At 43.8% G+C, this 22500-nt stretch overlaps 1 protein-coding gene across 1 annotated transcript in view; it reads right to left on the bottom strand.

Annotated features, from left to right (window-relative positions):
- Positions 1-22500, bottom strand: part of LOC139389341 (extracellular matrix organizing protein FRAS1-like) — a 342095-nt gene that overhangs the window by 47229 nt on the left and 272366 nt on the right. Inside the window, exons 40-50 of the mRNA XM_071136017.1 lie at positions 20223-20470; positions 19030-19181; positions 16795-16957; positions 14278-14422; positions 12259-12434; positions 9992-10148; positions 7319-7582; positions 6589-6783; positions 6148-6267; positions 5281-5460; positions 4187-4311 (exon numbers count right to left, since the gene is read on the bottom strand). Coding sequence (XP_070992118.1) covers positions 4187-4311; positions 5281-5460; positions 6148-6267; positions 6589-6783; positions 7319-7582; positions 9992-10148; positions 12259-12434; positions 14278-14422; positions 16795-16957; positions 19030-19181; positions 20223-20470 — 1925 coding nt within the window. The remainder of the gene's footprint in view (positions 1-4186; positions 4312-5280; positions 5461-6147; positions 6268-6588; positions 6784-7318; positions 7583-9991; positions 10149-12258; positions 12435-14277; positions 14423-16794; positions 16958-19029; positions 19182-20222; positions 20471-22500) is intronic.

Below are 22500 nucleotides of genomic sequence, written 5' to 3'. Positions count from 1 at the left end.
GTTATCTACCTGAAGACACCGTACTGAAGACTGTTATCTACCTAGACACCATACAGAACACTGTTATCTACCTGAATACAAAGTACAGAACACTGTTATCTACCTAGACACCATACAGAACACTGTTATCTACCTGAAGACACCGTACAGAACACTATTATCTACCTGAAGACACCATACAGAACACTGTTATCTACCTAGACACCGTACAGAATACTATTATCTACCTAGAGACACCGTACAGAACACTGTTATCTACCTAGACACCGTACAGAACACTGTTATCTACCTAGAGACACCGTACAGAACACTGTTATCTACCTAGACACCGTACAGAATACTGTTATCTACCTAGACACCGTACAGAATACTATTATCTACCTAGAGACACCATACAGAACACTGTTATCTACCTAGACACCATACAGAACACTGTTATCTACCTAGACACCATACAGAACACTGTTATCTACCTAGACACCATACAGAACACTGTTATCTACCTAGAGACACCGTACAGAACACTGTTATCTACCTGAACACCGTACAGAACACTGTTATCTACCTAGACACCGCCCAGAACACTGTTATCTACCTGAACACCGCACAGAACACTGTTATCTACCTAAAGACAAGGTTAATACAGGTAGTTGCTGGTAGACAGTAAATATTATTAGCAAGGCATTACAAAGGGTAGCGAATACAGCCCAGTACATCACTGGGGCCTTAGCTCCCTGCCATCCAGGACCTCTATACCAGGCGGTGTCCACCCAAGCAATACACTGTTCTCTCTGCTACTGCAAGGCAAGCAGTACCAGTGCACAAGGTCTGGACCCTGAACAGGACCCTGAACAGCTTCTAACTCTCTTGCATTGACTCTATGCACACACACACACACACACACACACACACACACACACACACACACACACACACACACACACACACACACACACACACACACACACACACACACACACACACACACATTCATACTCACCACATATGCTGCTGCTACTGTCTATTATCTATCATGTTGCCATGTCACTTTACCCCTACCTACAGTATGTACCTCAATTACCTCGTACCCCTGCACATCGACTCGGTACTGGTACTCCCTGTATATAGCCATGTTATTACCTGGTACTCCCTGTATATAGTCATGTTATTACCTCGTACCCCTGCACATCGACTCGGTACTGGTAATCCCTGTATATAGCCATGTTATTACCTCATACCCCTGCACATCGACTCGGTACTGGTACTCCCTGTATATAGCCATGTTATTACCTGGTACTCCCTGTATATAGTCATGTTATTACCTCGTACCCCTGCACATCGACTCGGTACTGGTAATCCCTGTATATAGCCATGTTATTACCTCGTACCCCTGCACATTAACTAGGTACTGGTACTCCCTGTATATAGCCATGTTATTACCTCGTACCCCTGCACATTAACTAGGTACTGGTACTCCCTGTATATAGCCATGTTATTATCTCGTACCCCTGCACATTAACTAGGTACTGGTACTCCCTGTATATAGCCATGTTATTACCTCGTACCCCTGCACATTAACTAGGTACTGGTACTCCCTGTATATAGCCATGTTATTACCTCGTACCCCTGAACATTAACTAGGTACTGGTACTCCCTGTATATAGCCATGTTATTACCTCGTACCCCTGAACATTAACTAGGTACTGGTACTCCCTGTATATAGCCATGTTATTACCTCATATTCCTGAACATTAACTAGGTACTGGTACTCCCTGTATATAGCCATGTTATTACCTCATACCACTGAACATTAACTAGGTACTGGTACTCCCTGTATATAGCCATGTTATTACCTCATACCACTGAACATTAACTAGGTACTGGTACCCCCTGTATATAGCCATGTTATTACCTCGTACCACTGAACATTAACTAGGTACTGGTACTTCCTGTATATAGCCATGTTATTACCTCGTACCACTGAACATTAACTAGGTACTGGTACTCCCTGTATATAGCCATGTTATTTTTCCTCATTATTTTTGTTTGTTATTCACTGTGTATTTATTCCTCATGTCAATATTTCTCTCTCTCTGTCTCTCTGTTTCTCTCTCTCTCTATCTCTGTTTCAATTCAATTCAATTCAATTCAAGGGCTTTATTGGCATGGGAAACATGTGTTAACATTGCCAAAGCAAGTGAGGTAGACAACATACAAAGTGAATATATAAAGTGAAAAACAACAAAAATTAACAGTAAACATTACACATACAGAGGTTTCAAAACAGTAAAGACATTACAAATGTCATATTATATATATATACAGTGTTTTAACAATGTACAAATGGTTCTCTCTCTCTGTCTCTCTGTTTCTCTCTCCATGTCTCTCTGTTTCTCTCTCCCTGTCTCTGTTTCTCTCTCTGTTTCTCTCCCTGTCTCTCTGTTTCTCTCTCTCTCTCTCTGTTTCTCTCTCTGTCTCTCTGTTTCTCTCTCCCTGTCTCTCTGTTTCTCTCTCTCTGTTTCTCTCTCTTTCTCTCTGTTTCTCTCTCCCTGTCTCTGTTTCTCTCTCTGTTTCTCTCCCTGTCTCTCTGTTTCTCTCTCTCTGTCTCTCTCTCTCTCTCTCTGTTTCTCTCTCCATGTCTCTCTGTTTCTCTCTCCCTGTCTCTCTGTTTCTCTCTCTGTTTCTCTCTCTTTCTCTCTGTTTCTCTCTCCCTGTCTCTGTTTCTCTCTCTCTGTTTCTCTCCCTGTCTCTCTGTTTCTCTCTCTCTGTCTCTCTCTCTCTCTCTCTGTTTCTCTCTCTCTGTCTCTCTGTCTCTCTGTTTCTCTCTCCATGTCTCTCTGTTTCTCTCTCTCCCTCTCTCTCTGTTTCTCTCTCTCTGTTTCTCTCTCTCTACACCTTGTGTCTACGAAGCAGGTGACAAATAACATTTGAATTTTGATCCTTGTTTGCAACATTTTTCATATAAGTTGCTCTGAGGCCATGCAGAACATTGTATCTTGTTTCACAGTAACCTACATGTTTTAAAACAGAGAATGATATGTGAAACCTCAGGGCCACCCATGACAACATTATTATTATTTTTTTAACTAGGCAAGTCAGTTAATTAAGAATAAATTCTTATTTTCAATGACGGCCTAGGAACAGTGGGTTAACTGCCTTGTTCAGGGGTAGAACAACAGATTTGTACCTTGTCAGCTCAGGGATTTTATCTTGCAACCTTTTGGTTACTAGTCCAACGCTCTAACCACTAGGCTACGCTGCCACCCCAAACATACAGAGAATGACCTCAGGGCAACCATCACAACATACACAGAAAACATAGTCTAACCTCCAACAGCAATCATATCCTGGTGGGTAGTGGTAGAAATACAACTGTGGGATCTGATTGGATGATCTGATACTTTACATGCAAACATCCTGATCAAATGTTTAGGATGCAAAACCAACTGAACAGAATGGACCTGCAGATCCACAAAACACCACACGCACAGCGGTCAGCCCAATAGTGACACGGCCCGATAACCTGTTACACACAGCGGTCAGCCCAATAGTGACACGGCCCGATAACCTGTTACACACAGCGGTCAGCCCAATAGTGACACGGCCCGATAACCTGTTACACACAGCGGTCAGCCCAATAGTGACACGGCCCGATAACCTGTTACACACAGCGGTCAGCCAATAGTGACACGGCTCGACAACCTGTTACACACAGAGGTCAGCCAATAGTGACACGGCCCGACAACCTGTTACACACAGCGGTCAGCCCAATAGTGACACGGCCCGACAACCTGTTACACACAGCGGTCAGCCAATAGTGACACGGCCCGGCAACCTGTTACACACAGCGGTCAGCCAATAGTGACACGGCCCGACAACCTGTTACACACAGCGGTCAGCCCAATAGTGACACGGCCCGACAACCTGTTACACACAGCGGTCAGCCAATAGTGACACGGCCCGATAACCTGTTACACACAGCGGTCAGCCAATAGTGAAGGCCGGTTGGCTGACTGCTTCTGCTGCTCATTAGGCTGCATTAGAGAGGGACATTATCGATAGTGTGTGTGTGTGTGTGTGTGTGTGTGTGTGTGTGTGTGTGCATGTATGTGTGTGAGGATAAAAGAACAAAACATGTGTGTGACCATGTGTGTGTGTGTGTCCTTGCGTGCACGTGTGTGTGTACCTCGTTAGCGCCGTCAGACACGATGAAGGAAAACTGGTCCGCATGCTTCTCTTCTTCGCTGGTGTGAACGTACTGGACACTGCGGGAGGTCAGATCAGCCTGGGAGAAGGACGTGATGCGTGTTCCTGTATCCGGAAGGAAATTAGCATTCATTCGCATTAACAGTTAAAGTTAAGGGATGTGTTAGCGTTAGCTTTCTAAACTTTCTTTGAAAATCAACACAGCATATTAATCCACCATTAGCATTGAACTAGCAATGCCAGGGTCGTGGGTTTGATTCCTGCTTGGGTCATATACCAAGTCTGTTGGTATAATGGTATTTACTGATCGTGGCACAGACATCATGTAATCAGTTCCTGGAATATAATGCTATTAGCATTAGATTAGCATTAGATTAGCACACTGTAGTGGTAGTTAGCATTGTTCGCTAGCTGACGGCAATTCTGCCCTTACAACCCAGTGGAGGAAAAAGTACCCAACTGTCATAGTTGAGTAAAAGTAAATATACCATAGAAAATGTCTCAAGTAAAAGTGAAAGTCACCCATTAAAATACTACTTGAGTAAAAGTCTAAAAGTATTTGGTTTCAAAGATACTTAAGTATCAAAAGTAAAAGTATAAATCATTTAAAATTCCTTACATTAAGCAAACCAGACGGCACAGTGTTATTGTTTTATTTATTTACAGAGAGCCAGGGGTGTACTCTAACACTCAGACATCATTTACAAACAAAACATTTGTGTTTAGTGAGTCTGTCAGATCAGAGGCAGTAGAGATGACCAGGGATGTTCTGTTGATAAGTATGTGAATTGACAATTTTACTGTCCTGTGTGTGTGTGTGTGTGTCTGTGTGTGTGTGTGTCCTGTGTGTGTCTGTGTGTGCGTGTCTGTGTGTCCTGTGTATGTGTGTGTGTGTGTGTCTGTGTGTGTGTGTCCTGTGTGTGTCTGTGTGTGCGTGTCTGTGTGTCCTGTGTGTGTGTGTGTGTGTGTCCTGTGTGTTTCCACCTGAGCTGGTTGATAGCTCCAGTACAGTACCTCGGTTGTTGGCGGCGTGTGTGTGTGTGTGTGTGTGTGAGTGTGTGTGTGTGTGTGTACCTGGGTTGCTGGCGTGCTCCAGGTGTCCCAGTGCAGTCTGCTTGGTGATGCGATACACCAGTTCTCCAGGCTCACTGTCCTGGTCTGTAGCCGACAGCTGGAGAGTAGTCAGCTTCTTCACTGAGTTCTCATCAACCACCAGACCTTTATTCATTACCACAGAGGGGGGCAGGTGGTCCTCTAGAGGGGCGAGGGAGGGAGGGAGGGAGGGAGGGAGGGAGGGAGGGAGGGAGGGAGGGAGGGAGGGAGGGAGGGAGGGAGGGAACAAAAGAGAAGAAGTAGGAAAAGGGAAATTAAAATCTGAGGGTGGAAACCGTGTCTCAATAAACCACTAGGGAACACACAGCCTAGAACAGACCAGAAGGATGGAGCAAATTGTCAGCCATTGACAGTTTTTGGCAGACTGGACCACTGGCTAAGATTCCAAATGGTGAAGAACCCACTGCTCCACTGTTTTACTACGATAGTCTGTCCTGTGCGTCCCCTACGTCAGATACCACATACCTAGTACACTGATGTAGAAAGACTGGTACCTACCTAGTACACTGATGAAGAAAGACTGGTACATACCTAGTACACTGATGAAGAAAGACTGGTACATACCTAGTACACCGATGAAGAAAGACTGGTACATACCTAGTACACTGATGAAGAAAGACTGGTACATACCTAGTACACTGATGAAGAAAGACTGGTACATACCTAGTACACTGATGAAGAAAGACTGGTACATACCTAGTACACTGATGAAGAAAGACTGGTACATACCTAGTACACTGATGAAGAAAGACTGGTACATACCTAGTACACTGATGAAGAAAGACTGGTACATACCTAGTACACTGATGAAGAAAGACTGGTACATACCTAGTACACTGATGAAGAAAGACTGGTCGATAAGTTTGTTGCCCTCTGGATCCACCAGGTTGAACTTGAAGGAGACGCTCCCTCCTTTCTCTCCCTTCTCATGACTGTACTCCAAAAGACCTGCAACACACACACACACACACACACACACACACACACACACACACACACACACACACACACACACACACACACACACACACACACACACACACACACACACACACAGAGGGTTAGAGTCAATTCAATATCGTAAATTAATCATAATTCATTTCAAGAACTTTCAAGAACTCTGAGAAAGTCACAGGGCATTTTTCCTTCAAGAATATTGAATAAGTGAAAATGATGAGAGAGAGAGCGAGAGAACGAGAGAGAGCAAAAGAGCAAGAGAGAGCGAGAGAGAGAGAGAGAGAGAGAGGGTAGAGAGAGAGAGAGAGATACCTTTGTTGACCTCCTCCTGTGTGAAGCTCTTGACAGGTCCTTTAACAGACATCTTGTCCTGTCCTCCTCCTCCTTCTTTAGAAAGCTGTAGTCTTCCTAATGGAAGATCTTTGGTGAGGATGTACCTCAGCTTCAGGCTATCTGAGTCTGAATCTGATCCCTTCAGGTTCTGCTCAGTAATCTTAGCCGCTGAGCCTGAGGGATACGCCAAAGAACACAACGTAAGACAGCTAGATCAGCGTTTCCCAATCTGTTGTGCCAGTATCCCCAAAACTGTACATTTTGACACCATCTCAGAACTGTAATACCTGACTCAATAAATAATCAACAAGCCCTTTCAGAGTTGAATCAGGTGTGTTCGTACCCAGTCACCATGGAGACATGTGAGTCCTGGCGCAAGACAAAAACCCTGTTTGTCCCTGACCTTACCTGCGGAAACTGTTTAAGTTCACGCAAGGTCCACACAAACCCAAGAGCGTACCTGCGGAAACTGTTAAGGTCACACAAGGTCCACACAAACCCAAGAGCGTACCTGCAGAAACTGTTTAAGGTCACACAAGGTCCACACAAACCCAAGAGCGTACCTGCGGAAACTGTTTAAGGTCACACAAGGTCCACACAAACCCAAGAGCGTACCTGCGGAAACTGTTTAAGGTCCACACAAACCCAAGAGCGTACCTGCGGAAACTGTTTAAGGTCACACAAGGTCCACACAAACCCAAAAGCGTACCTGCGGCCAGCTGCAGGCCCCTATTCACAGTCATCCTTGGTCCTTCGCTCTTCCTGACGTCTATGGTGAAGGTGAGCCGTCCGGTGGTGACGTGGATGCCGTCGGTCAGAGAGAAGGCGAGCTCGTCACTGCCCCCGCTGGCCGCGTCAGGGGTGTACACCAGAAGCAGGTCCACCACGTCCTGGTAGGTGAACGTGGACCCCTGAGACAGGATCCGACCGTTCTCCAGAGGCTGGGAGTAGAACTGGCGTCTACGCAGCTTGCCTGAAAACAGGACCGCGGTGGTACAGAGAAATAATTAATAATGATAGGGGTGTGTCTTGTTTATTTAGCCCTCTTCGTGACACTCAAAGACACTTTACATAAGGCAACCAAAGAAGAAAGGTAGATAGATGAAATAACTAAAAGTAGATGGGGTCACATATCTTCCTCACTGGAAGGTCTTGAATCCCGGCAATGTGAGACCCGGCACCTGCGTACCAGCGTATGTGCATCAATGATGAATGTGTTTTGCGCTTCACAATGCCGTTTAGCAGAAGCTGTCTGGCAAGCAGACAGTGGAGAGGACAGTAAAAAGGCCTCGATAGCCTTCATAGGTTTTTAGTTTTATGACGGTGTGACAGGGGCTTTATGGGAGGGTTTATGTTGCTTTTATTGCCTGCTGGTTGTGAAGAATGAGTCGCTGCAGGATCCTGACAGTACAGGGACAGTTAGTGGGACAGATGGAAGGATGGAGGGACAGTTAGTGGGACAGATGGAAGGATGGAGGGACAGTTAGTGGGACAGATGGAAGGATGGAGGGAGAGTTAGAGGGAAGGATGGAGAGATGGAGGGACAGTTAGTGGGACAGACGGACGGATGGAGGGAGAGTTAGAGGGAAGGATGGAGAGATGGAGGGACAGTTAGTGGGACAGACGGACGGATGGAGGGAGAGTTAGAGGGAAGGATGGAGGGAGAGTTATACGTTAGAATGGAGAGATGGAGGGAGAGTTAGAGGGTAGAATGGAGAGATGGAGGGATAATTAGAGGGAAGGATGGAGGGAGAGTTATACGTTAGAATGGAGAGATGGAGGGAGAGTTATACGTTAGAATGGAGAGATGGAGGGACAATTAGAGGGAAGGATGGAGGGAGAGTTATACGTTAGAATGGAGAGATGGAGGGAGAGTTATACGTTAGAATGGAGAGATGGAGGGACAGTTAGTGGGACAGACGGACGGATGGAGGGAGAGTTAGAGGGAAGGATGGAGAGATGGAGGGACAGTTAGTGGGACAGACGGACGGATGGAGGGAGAGTTAGAGGGAAGGATGGAGGGAGCGTTAGAGGGTAGAATGGAGGGACTGAGGAAGATATGGAGGGATAGCTAGAGAGATGAATGGAGGGACTGAGGGAGAGTTAGACGGTAGAATGGAGAGATGGAGGGAGAGTTAGAGGGTAGAATGGAGAGATGGAGGGAGAGTTAGACAGTAGAATGGAGAGATGGAGGGAGAATTAGAGGGAGGGATGGAGAGATGGAGGGAGAGTTAGAGGGAGGGATGAGAGATGGAGGGAGAGTTAGAGGGAGGGATGGAGAGAAAGTTAGAGGGTAGAATGGAGGCACTGAGGAAGATATGGAGGGATAGCTAGAGGGATGAATGGAGGGACTGAGGGAGAGTTAGACGGTAGAATGGAGGGAGAGTTAGATGGTAGAATGGAGAGATGGAGGGAGAGTTAGAGGGTAGAATGGAGAGATGGAGGGAGAGTGAGAGGGAGGGATGGAGAGATGGAGGGAGAATTAGATGGTAGAATGGAGAGATGGAGGGAGAGTTAGACGGTAGAATGGAGAGATGGAGGGAGTGTTAGATGGTAGAATTGAGAGATGGAGGGAGAGTGAGAGGGAGGGATGGATGGAGGGAGAGTGAGAGGGAGGGATGGAGAGATGGAGGGAGAATTAGATGGTAGAATGGAGAGGGAGGGAGAGTTGGAGGGTAGAATGGAAGGACTGAGGAAGAGATGGAAGGATAGCTAGAGGTATGAATGGAGGGAGAGTTAGATGGTAGAATTGAGAGATGGAGGGAGAGTGAGAGGGAGGGATGGAGAGATGGAGGGAGAATTAGATGGTAGAATGGAGAGAAGGAGGGAGAGTTGGAGGGTAGAATGGAGAGATGGAGGGAGAATTAGAGGGAAGGATGGAGGGAGAGTTAGACGGTAGACTGGAGAGATGGAGGGACAGTTAGATGGTAGAATGGAGAGATGGAGGGACAGTTAGATGGTAGAATGGAGAGATGGAGGGAGGGTTAGAGGGTCAAATGGAGAGATGGAGGGAGAGTTAGAGGGAGGGATGGAGGGAGAGTTAGAGGGTAGAATGGAGGGACAGAGGGAGAGATGGATGGAGGGAGAGTTAGAGGGATGGATGGAGGGAGAGTTAGAGGCATGGAGGAAGGGAGAATTAAAGGGACGGATGGAGGGATGGATAGAGGCAGGGAGGGATGGAGGGATGGATAGAGGCAGGGAGGGATAGAGGGATGGATAGAGGCAGGGAGGGATGGAGGGATGGATAGAGGCAGGGAAAATTAAAGGGAGGGATGGAGGGAGACTTAGAGGTCAAGTAGTGGACTGGAGAGAGAGGAGCAGCATTTGACACTGACTGTTGGGTTGTTAGAGGTAAAGTGTGTGTGTGTGTGTGTGCCCGTACCGTAGGCAGGTTGCTTGGTGACGGTGATGATGATGTCGTTGTCTGGTGTGTCCTGGTCCAGGACGTTGAGAGAGGAGTTAGTGATGACCACTCCTGAGTTCTGCTCCACCTGGACTCTGTTCACTGATACCACCGGCTCCATCTCCTCTTTAGTCTGCTGCAGGAACACACACACACGCACACGCACAAGCGCACACACACACACACACACACACACACACACACAAGTGTAAAGTTTAGCATACACACATGCAAGAAAACATACACACAAGGCTCAGGGTGGCAGGTAGCCTAGTGGTTAAAGGGTTGGACTAGTAACTGAAAGGTTGCAAGATTGAATCCACTGAGCTGACAAGGTAAAAATCTGTCATTCTGCCCCTGAACAAGGTAGTTAACACACTGTTCCTAGGCCGTCATTGTAAAAAAAGAATTTGTTCTTAACTGACTTACCAAGTTAAATAAAAAATAAAAATAATAATCATCACCTCAGGGGCCCTAGCAGACAAAGGGATGCATTTTTATGCAGATTAAAAATAAATAAAAATAAATATGGACAATAAAATCCTGGTGTAGTTATCACAGGACAATAAAATCCTGGTGTAGTTATCACAGGACAATGCAATCCTGGTGTAGTTATCACAGGACAATAAAATCCTGGTGTAGTTATCACAGGACAATAAAATCCTGGTGTAGTTATCACAGGACAATGCAATCCTGGTGTAGTTATCACAGGACAATGCAATCCTGGTGTAGTTATCACAGGACAATAAAATCCTGGTGTAGTTATCACAGGACAATAAAATCCTGGTGTAGTTATCACAGGACAATAAAATCCTGGTGTAGTTATCACAGGACAATGCAATCCTGGTGTAGTTATCACAGAACAATAAAATCCTGGTGTAGTTATCACAGGACAATAAAATCCTGGTGTAGTTATCACAGGACAATGCAATCCTGGTGTAGTTATCACAGAACAATAAAATCCTGGTGTAGTTATCACAGGACAATAAAATCCCTCAACCTTGTCTGAAAGTTTTCTTTGTGAACTTTGCAATAAGTTAAGAGTTAATTATATTTATGAATAACATAGTATTTGTATAAATACACAACATACATCTTTAAAATATGTGTAAAACTAAGCATGCTGATAGGATGGATTTTCAGTCTTTGCATTCATAGATCCATTTATGAATCTCAATGTATTAAACCAAGTAACAGGTCTGCTGTGTGTCTTAAGGATTGTAGCTTTAATAATTATGTCTACCAGTTGTATGTTGACTGATGTAGTAGTAGCAGTAGTAGTATTGTCTACCAGTACATCACTGATGTAGTAGTAGTAGTAGTATTGTCTACCAGTACATCACTGATGTAGTAGTAGTAGTAGTATTGTCTACAAGTATATCACTGATGTAGTAGTAGCAGTAGTAGTATTGTCTACTAGTATATCACTGATGTAGTAGTAGTAGTAGTAGTAGTAGTATTGTCTACCAGTATATCACTGATGTAGTAGTAGTAGTAGTATTGTCTACAAGTATATCACTGATGTAGTAGTAGCAGTAGTAGTATTGTCTACTAGTATATCACTGATGTAGTAGTAGTAGTAGTAGTAGTAGTAGTATTGTCTACCAGTACATCACTGATGTAGTAGTAGTAGTAGTATTGTCTACAAGTATATCACTGATGTAGTAGTAGTAGTAGTAGTATTGTCTACCAGTACATCACTGATGTAGTAGTAGTAGTAGTAGTAGTAGTATTGTCTACCAGTATATCACTGATGTAGTAGTAGTAGTAGTATTGTCTACAAGTATATCACTGATGTAGTAGTAGCAGTAGTAGTATTGTCTACTAGTATATCACTGATGTAGTAGTAGTAGTAGTAGTAGTAGTAGTATTGTCTACCAGTACATCACTGATGTAGTAGTAGTAGTAGTATTGTCTACAAGTATATCACTGATGTAGTAGTAGTAGTAGTAGTATTGTCTACCAGTACATCACTGATGTAGTAGTAGTAGTAGTAGTAGTAGTATTGTCTACCAGTATATCACTGATGTAGTAGTAGTAGTAGTAGTAGTAGAAGTAGTAGTATTGTCTACCAGTATATCACTGATGTAGTAGTAGTAGTAGTAGTAGTGGTATTGTCTACCAGAATATCACTGATGTAGTAGTAGTAGTAGTAGTAGTAGTATTGTCTACCAGTATATCACTGATGTAGTAGTAGTAGTAGTAGTACTAGTAGTAGTACTAGTAGTAGTAGTAGTATTGTCTACCAGTATATCTATGTTGACATTGAAGGCCTCTGTCTGACTGGACCCATCACTGATGTAGAAGGAGAAGGTGTCCTGGTAGTGGTGGTCAGTGTTCTGGACGTTTTGAACGTAGAAGATGTGGTCAGTGGTCAGGTCGTCCATGGAGAAGGGAACCTCTGGACTGATGACGCGGGTATTTGAACCGCCCAACGAGCCCACTGGGAGACAGAGGACGAAACCAGAATGGGAAGTGAGATCTCACTTCAGGGTTAGATCAGAAACATCCAAGACTGATGACATCATGTAGAAATACTACAGGCGAATAGATATTAATTTCTATTTCAACGGGGGAATTCTCAGGAGGAGACAACGTAACTAAAGACCAGTTCTTCGGGCATCACATAACGGATGAAAAACGGAGTTTACTTTGCAGTATAAAGACTTTTCTGCAGGCCTCCTTCCACTGTCACCAGTGTTGTTTCATATGTCTCTAGGTACTGTATTACTGTACCTCTGCTTATGTTCACACTGCTCTGCCCAGGACAACTGGCCCTTATGGAAAATATAGGTTTATTACATTGAATTAATCTCTCTCTCTCTCTCTCTCTCTCTCTCTCTCTCTCTCTCTCTCTCTCTCTCTCTCTCTCTCTCTCTCTCTCTCTCTCTTTCTCTCTCTCTCACTTTCTCTCTCGCATTCTCTCTTGCTCTCACTCTCTCTCTTGCTCTCACTCTCTCTCCCTCTCTCTCACTTTCTCTCTCTCTCACTTTCTCTCACGCTCTCATTCTCTTGCTCTCACTCTCACTTTCTCACTCTCTCACTTTCTCTTTCGCTCTCATTCTCTCTCTCTCGCTCTCATTCTCTCTTGCGCTCACTTTCACTCTCTCTCTCTCTCTCTCTCTCTCTCTCTGTCTCTCTCCCTCTCTCACTTTCTCTCTCTCTCACTTTCTCTCTCTCTCTCTCTTGCTCTCACTCTCTCACTTTCTCTCTCTCTCTCTCTTGCTCTCACTCTCTCACTTTCTCTCTCTCTCTCTCTTGCTCTCACTCTCTCACTTTCTCTCTCTCTCCCTCTTGCTCTCACTCTCTAACTTTCTCTCTCTCACTTTCTCTCTCTCTCTTGCTCTCAATTCAATTCAATTTAAGGGTTTTATTGGCATGAGAAACATATGTTTATATTGCCAAAGCAAGTCAAATAGTTAATAAACAAAAGTGATTAAAAAAATGAACATCACAAAAAATGAACAGTAAATATTACACTCACAAATGTTCCAAAATACATTTCAAATGTCATATTATATCTATATACGGTGTTGTAATGATGTGCAGATGCTCTCGCTCTCTCACTCTCACACTCACTCTCTCACTCATTCTCTCTCTCACACTCACTCTCTCACACGCACTCTCTCACACTCACTCTCTCACACTCACTCTCTCACACTCACTCTCTCACACTCACTCTCTCACACTCACTCTCACACTCACTCTCTCACTCATTCTCTCTCTCACACTCACTCTCTCACACGCACTCTCTCACACTCACTCTCTCACACTCACTCTCTCACACTCACTCTCTCACACTCACTCTCTCACACGCACTCTCTCACACTCACTCTCTCACACTCACTCTCTCAACCACTCTCTCTCTCACACTCACTCTCTCACACTCACTCTCTCACACTCACTCTCTCACACTCTCTCTCTCAACCACTCTCTCTCTCTCAACCACTCTCTCTCTCTCAACCACTCGCTCTCTCAACCACTCGCTCTCTCACACTCGCTCTCTCACACTCGCTCTCTCACACTCTCTCTCTCACACTCTCACACTCACACTCTCAGGATCTAAGGCTTTATATTGTAGATGAGTGTTGTCTTTGAAAGAGACATGGTGTCTATCACCAGACCACTGAAGAACCAGAGGATAAATATCTCCACTAGGGAGGTCTGCTGTCAAGATGTTCCACTATGTTGTATATAACTGATATGCAGAGTGTACACACACACACACACACGCACACACACACACACACACACACGCTCACACCCACCCACACCTCTTCGTCTCGTGTTCTCAATGAAGCCATATTTGGGCGAGCTGATCATCCACACCAGCAGGTCCTTCTTGGGTGTGTCCAGATCTGATACAATGATGTGATTGGTTGACAGCTGGACTCTTCCTCCTTCCTGGACCTAGATATACATTAAATACAAAGTTGCAGAAGATCTCAGTATGCAGATACAGCATTGGAGAACACTTCTAGGACAACTGGGATGAAATCAACAACAAACTAGATTGGTCCAAGCACACCAAGACAGTCGTGAAGAGGGCACGACAAAGCTTATTCCCCCTCAGGAAATTAAAAAGATTTGTCATGGGTCCTGAGATCCTCAAAAGGATCTACAGCTGCAACATCGAGAGCATCCTGACCGGTTGCATCACTGCCTGGTACGGCAATTGCTCGGCCTCCGACCGCAAAGCACTACAGAGGGTAGTGCGTACGGCCCAGTACATCACTGGGGCCAAGCTTACTGCCATCCAGGACCTATATACCAGGCGGTGTCAGAGGAAGGCCCTAAAAAATGTCAAAGACCCCAGCCACCCCAGTCATAGACCGTTCTCTCTACTACCGCATGGCAAGCGGTACCAGAGTGCCAAGTGTAGGACAAAAAGGCTTCTCAACAGTTTTTACCCCCAAGCCATAAGACTCCTGAACAGGTAACCAAATGGCAACACGGACTATTTGCATTGTGTCTGACCCACCACCCACTAACCCCTCGTTTACGCTACTGCTACTCTCTGTTCATCATATATGCACAGTCACTTTAACCATATCTACATGTACATACTACCTCAATCAGCCTGACTTACCAGTGTCTGTATATAGCCTCGCTACTTTTATAGCCTCGCTACTCTTATTTCAAATGTCTTTTTACTGTTGCTTTATTTCTTTACTTACCTACACACACACACACACACACACACACACACACACACACACACACACACACACACACACACCTTTTTTTTCGCACTATTGGTTAGCGCCTGTAAGTAAGCATTTCACTGTTGTATTCGGTGCACCTGACAAATAAACTTTGATTTGATTTGAAATTACCCCTAGATAGCTACTGATCTTTACAGTTAGGATTGTGGAAGGTAACTCTGATCACAGATCAGTCACTAAGATCTTTACAGTTAGGATTGTGGAAGGTAGCTCTGATCACAGATCAGTCACTAAGATCTTTACAGTTAGGATTGTGGAAGGTAACTCTGATCACAGATCAGTCACTAAGATCTTTACAGTTAGGATTGTGGAAGGTAGCTCTGATCACAGATCAGTCACTAAGTGCAACATCCACCCCAGGACTATTTCTATTATATCATGTAGTACAGCATGGCCTGCCAGTCCATGTTATTGAGGGATTGCTTAAGCGCAGCGGTCTAAGGCACTGCATCTGTGCTAGAGGCGTCACTACAGACCCTGGTTCGATTCCAGGCTATATCACAACCGGTCGTGATTGGGAGTCCCATAGGGCGGCGCAGCCCAGCGTCATCCAGGTTAGGGTTTGGCCGGGGTAGGCCGTCATTGTAAATAAGAATTTGTTCTTAACTGACTTACCTAGTTAAATAAAGGTTAAATAAATAAAAATATATATCATAATAAGGCCAGAGGGGGTGTAGTATATGGCCAATATATCACGGCTAAGGGCTGTTCTACTCACGACGCAACGCAGAGTGGCTGGATACAGCCCTTTAGCCGTGGTATATTGCCATATACCACAAACCCCCGAGGTGCCTTATTGCTGTTATAAACTGGTTACCAACGTCATTAGAGCAGGCTCGTACCACCCAGTTTTATAATGTATAATATAGACCACGTTCCATAGAATTACAGTGACTAGAACTGACATAGAATTACAGTGACTAGAACAGACATCGAATTAGAATGACTAGAACAGACATAGAATTAGAATGACAAGAACAGACATAGAATTAGAGTGACTAGAACAGACATAGAATTAGAGTGACTAGAACAGACAGAATTAGAGTGACTAGAACAGACATATAATTAGAATGCCTAGAACACACATAGAATTAGAATGCCTAGAACAGACACCCTCCATTCCAATATCAATTTCCAATGTCAGAGGTTCTATTTCTGTTCTACTCATGTATGTTACATTGATCGACCCTGACTCCTTCACATCACAGTGAACATCACAGTGAACACACACACACACACACACACACACACACAGCGTTAGACACTGGTCCACTGAGTGTTGCATCAGCTGTGTTGCTTGGTGTTGCTCCATATGTTGCAAACAGTATCTCTTTGTTCTGTTCCCTAGCAACTGTCCAAACAAGCTGAGTAGTGTGTGTGAGTGTGTTTTTGTATGTGTGTGTGTGTGTGTGTGTGTGTGTGCACGTGTGTGTTCGTGTGTGTGCGCATGCATGTGTGTGTGTATGTGTTCGTGTGTGTTCGTGTGTGCGTGTGTGTGTGTGTACGTGTGCGTGTGTGTGTGTTCGTGTGTGTGTGTGTGCGTGTGTGTGTGTGTACCTTGATGCCACTGCGGACAGTGACCACTGGAGGCTGTCTCTTCATGGAGGTGATGGTGATGGTACACATCTGGTTGTCAAGGCGATTGTTCTCACCGTCGTAAACAATGAAATGGAAGATGTCCGTCACCGGCTGACTTCCTATCTCAAAGGAAGTGATGTAGCTTGTATGGCAGGAAGGAAATGTGAGCTTTAGTGAAGTTCATCCCAAAACATAGTCTTCAAGGAAAACAAAACAATAACATTTTTTTACCCAAAACCAGTGCATATCATCGTCTCAAAATAATCCCTTGTTTACTATTAACAACAACAACAACAATGATGTGACATATTGAAAGACATAACATACTACACGTTGACTGTAACATCTACACATTAGATGGGCTAATACATGCTTATAACAAGTCATAAATCATTATAGCTATCGTTTGCTTTTAAGAAAAGTGTTACTCATCGTTCACGATGGGCTACAGATTGGTGGTGGAAGAGCCGAGATTCTCCTCACACTAATAAAACGCGTTATACATGCAGATCTATATCTCTATATCTGATCTATAGCTCTATATCTGATCTATGTCTGATCTAGATCTCTATATCTGATCTATGTCTGATCTATATCTGATCTACGTCTCTATATCTGATCTATAACTGATCTATATCTCTATATCTGAGCTATTTCTCTATATCTGAGCTATATCTCTATATCTGATCTATAGCTCTATATCTGATCTATGTCTGATCTAGATCTCTATATCTGATCTACGTCTGATCTATATCTCTATATCTGATCTATATCTGATCTATATCTGATCTACGTCTCTATATCTGATCTATAACTGATCTATATCTCTATATATGAGCTATATCTTTATATCTGGAGAACGGATCTGAACACATCTAACATCCTCTAACTCTCACAGTGCAACACCGATGTGAAGACTAATGGTGTATATAAAGCCCTTTAAAAACTAGCGAAGAGTACCTGAATAAAATATAATATTTTGCTAATTCTCATTAACACAGAAAGTCAGTCTGGTAAGTTTAACAAAAACAAGTGATTTAAACCCACAGCCCCAGAGATGTTTGCTATAATATTAGCCTAGTGTGCTAATTAGCACCAAAGCTAATCAGAGGCACATTATGGGGATGAAGTCCCAAGGCCTAATTTTTGTTTTAATTTTGATGCCTGGTTTTCAGTGTGTGTGTGTGTGTGTGTGTGTGTGTGTGTGTGTGTGTGTGTGTGTGTGTCTCTTGCAGGTGGTTGATATTTAATATTTGCTAATTAGACATGCTAATTGAGCTAAGCTGTTTGTGCTTTCCCATATCGTCGCTAAAACACACTAAATCTTTTTCTACCGTTTCTAATTTGTAGAGAGGATTTCACAAAGCCTCACATGGAGAAGATTCTATTGTATAGTAGGAGTGACAGAAGATAGAGGCCATTCCTTTTACAGAAACCTTTCGACTAAATCGCTACTTTAAGCCTAAATGAGAATTGCTCTCAATTAAATAATCTGGACCGAAAAAAAATCTGTATTATTTTGAAATAAATATCTACACGGCAGAACAAATCGTTTTAATAATTACTTCAATAATAACATAGGAGCTGGTAGAAATGGATACCAGAATGTGAAGTGGACAGCAGAATTAACTTTCAACCTGTCCAGTTCTTTACAGATCAGTACAGGTAAAGTAGAAGCAACCAAGGAGAGGAAGCTACTTTAGATTACTTTCTCCATGGTGAAAGAGGAGTACTCTGTCATCCTCTCTCTCTACCTGCCTCTCTCTCTCTGCCTCTCTCTCTCTACCTGCCTCTCTCTGCCTCTCTCTCTCTGCCTCTCTCTCTCTCTCTGCCTCTCTCTATCTGCCTCTCTCTCTGCCTCTCTCTCTCTCTGCCTCTCTCTCTCTCTGCCTCTCTCTATCTGCCTCTCTCTCTCTCTCTGCCTCTCTCTCTCTCTGCCTCTCTCTCTCTGCCTATCTCTCTCTGCCTATCTCTCTCTGCCTCTCTCAATTCAATGGTTTTATTGTCATGGGAAACATATGTTTACATTGCCAAAGCAAGTGAAACAGATAATAAACAAAGTTGAAGTAATCCGTTAAAAAGAAATGTACAGTAAATTTTACAGTAAATATTACAGTAAATATTACACTCAGAAAAGTGAAGAATAGAGACATTTCAAATATCATATTATGTATTCGCTCTGTCTGTCTATGTGTTTAATGGAACTGGCTCTACCTGATCCTGTGTTTGTTGATGTCGTCCAAGGTGAAAGAGGAGTACTCTGTCATCTCCTGGTGCTCTGAGTCTGACCCCGTCCTGGTCAGGATGCCGTACATAGGAACTGACACCAGCTGAATACGTATCTTCTCATCTGGAGAGGTGTCGCTCTGCAAAATATGATCACATATTTCATGATACAGTACCGGTCAAGTTCACCTTAGGACCTATGCTACCGGTCAAGTTCACCTTAGGACCTATGCTACTGGTCAAGTTCACCTTAGGACCTATGCTACCGGTCAAACGTTTTAGAACACCTGCTCATTCAAGGGTTTTTCTTCATTTTTATTTCCTACGTTGTAGAACAATAGTGAAGACATCAAACCTTTTTTTTTCAAAGCTGTCATCAGGGCAAAAGGTGGCTATTTGAAGAATCTCAAATCTCAAATATATTTAGATTTATTTAACACTTTCTTGGTTACTACATGACTACATATGTGTTATTTCATAGTTTTGATGTCTTCACTATTATTCTACAATGTAGAACATAGTAAAAAATACCAAAATAAAAAATTGAATGAGTAGGTGTTTGAAAACCTTTGACTGGTAGTGTACACTATAATTATGAATGAAATAGTATAATAAAATGTATGCTGATTATTATGTGAAGCTGTGGTTGAACGTACACTATCTACAGCACTGAAACACAGCAACCAGAACCACTATAATGAAGAGGTTTCAATAAGTCAGGACCATAACGGAAGGAGCTGAACCACATTCACATCTCATGACATCATATTATAATGAGGCTGAACATGAACACAAAAACAGAAGTACCATTCAGAGGGGGTCCAGGTATGGCTACACATTGTGTCCTGTATGTCCTGTGTGTGTCACACACACACACACACACACACACACACACACACACACACACACACACACACACACACACACACACACACACACACACACACACACACACACACACACACACACACACACACACACACACACACACACACACACACATCTAACTCTGAGCTTCAGTCCACACACACTCAGGTATGTGTGTACTAACAGTATAACCCAGGTGTGTGTACTAACAGTATAACCCAGGTGTGTTTACTAACAGTATAACCCAGGTGTGTTTACTAACAGTATAACCCAGGTGTGTGTACTAACAGTATAACCCAGGTGTGTGTACTAACCGTATAACCCAGGTGTGTGCGTCTGATGACACTAGTACTTTTTTCAGGAACCTCCATGGACAGCAGGGCCTCTGGGTCTCTCCTGGGCCCGTCGCCCCCGACGCCCAACACAACCACCTGTACCACTGCCGTCGTCATGGAGAAGCCGTCGGTAACGGTAAAGGTGATGGCATCCTCGTCGGTGGAGAGGCCAGAGTGTTCATACTGCAAAACGTTACGGGTCACGTCACTGAAGGAGAACGTGTCACCTGGAGGGACAAAGGAGTTGAATGATACAGTTAAATAAATAAAACTAGCTATCTACTGTTACTGGTCTAGCTACCTACTGTTACTGGTCTAGCTACCTACTGTTACTGGTCTAGATAACTACTGTTACTGGTCTAGCTACCTACTGTTACTGGTCTAGATAACTACTGTTACTGGTCTAGCTACCTACTGTTACTGGTCTAGCTACCTACTGTTACTGGTCTAGCTAACTACTGTTACTGGTCTAGCTAACTACTGTTACTGGTCTAGCTACCTACTGTTACTGGTCTAGCTAACTACTGTTACTGGTCTAGCTAACTACTGTTACTGGTCTAGCTAACTACTGTTACTGGTCTAGCTACCTACTGTTACTGGTCTAGCTACCTACTGTTACTGGTCTAGCTAACTACTGTTACTGGTCTAGCTAACTACTGTTACTGGTCTAACTACCTACTGTTACTGGTCTAACTACCTACTGTTACTGGTCTAGCTACCTACTGTTACTGGTCTAGCTACCTACTGTTACTGGTCTAGCTACCTACTGTTACTGGTCTAGCTACCTACTGTTACTGGTCTAGCTACCTACTGTTACTGGTCTAGCTACCTACTGTTACTGGTCTAACTACCTACTGTTACTGGTCTAGCTACCTACTGTTACTGGTCTAGCTACCTACTGTTACTGGTCTAGCTACCTACTGTTACTGGTCTAGCTACCTACTGTTACTGGTCTAGCTACCTACTGTTACTGGTCTAACTACCTACTGTTACTGGTCTAGCTACCTACTGTTACTGGTCTAGCTACCTACTGTTACTGGTCTAGCTACCTACTGTTACTGGTCTAACTACCTACTGTTACTGGTCTAGCTACCTACTGTTACTGGTCTAGCTACCTACTGTTACTGGTCTAGCTACCTACTGTTACTGGTCTAGCTACCTACTGTTACTGGTCTAGCTACCTACTGTTACTGGTCTGGCTAACTACTGTTACTGGTCTAGCTACCTACTGTTACTGGTCTAACTACCTACTGTTACTGGTCTAGCTACCTACTGTTACTGGTCTAACTACCTACTGTTACTGGTCTAGCTACCTACTGTCACTGGTCTAACTACCTACTGTTACTGGTCTAACTGCCTATTGTTACTGGTCTAGCTAACTACTGTTACTGGTCTAGCTACCTACTGTTACTGGTCTAGCTAACTACTGTTACTGGTCTAGCTACCTACTGTTACTGGTCTAACTACATACTGTTTCTGGTCTAGCTACCTACTGGTCTAGCTACCTAATGTTACTGGTCTAGCTACCTACTGGTCTAACTACCTACTGTTACTGGTCTAACTGCCTACTGTTTTTGGTCTAACTACCTACCGTTACTGGTCTAACTACCTACTGTTACTGGTCTAGCTAACTACTGTTTCTGGTCTAACTACCTACTGTTTTTGGTCTAACTAGTTTTACTGGTTACTGGTCTAACTGCCTGCTGTTACTGGTCTAGCTACCTACTGTTACTTGGCTAACTGCCTACTGTTACTGGTCTAACTGCCTACTGTTACTGGTCTAGCTACCTACTGTTACTGGTCTAACTACCTACTGTTACTGGTCTAACTGCCTACTGTTACTGGTCTTGCTACCTACTGTTACTTGTCTAGTTGCCTACTGTTACTGGTCTAGCTACCTACTGTTACTGGTCTAAACAACCTACTGTTACTGGTCTAACTATCTACTGTTACTGGTCTAGCTACCTACGGTTACTGGTCTAGCTATCTACTGGTCTAGCTAACTTCTGGTCTAACTATCTACTGTTACTGGTCTAACTACCTACTGTTACTGGTCTAGCTACCTACTGGTCTAACTACCTACTGTTACTGGTCTAACTACCTACTGTTACTGGTCTAGCTATCTACTGGTCTAGCTACCTTCTGGTCTAACTACTACGGTTACTGGTCTAACTACCTACTGTTACTGGTCTAGCTACCTACTGTTACTGGTCTAACTACCTACTGTTACTGGTCTAGCTACCTACTGGTCTAACTA

The sequence above is a fragment of the Oncorhynchus clarkii genome, chromosome 30 (genome assembly GCF_045791955.1).
Source record: "Oncorhynchus clarkii lewisi isolate Uvic-CL-2024 chromosome 30, UVic_Ocla_1.0, whole genome shotgun sequence".
NCBI classification, from domain to species: Eukaryota; Metazoa; Chordata; class Actinopteri; order Salmoniformes; family Salmonidae; genus Oncorhynchus; species Oncorhynchus clarkii.
The sequence above is the reverse complement of the archived record's forward strand: the minus strand, read 5'-3'. Positions and strand labels throughout refer to the sequence as shown.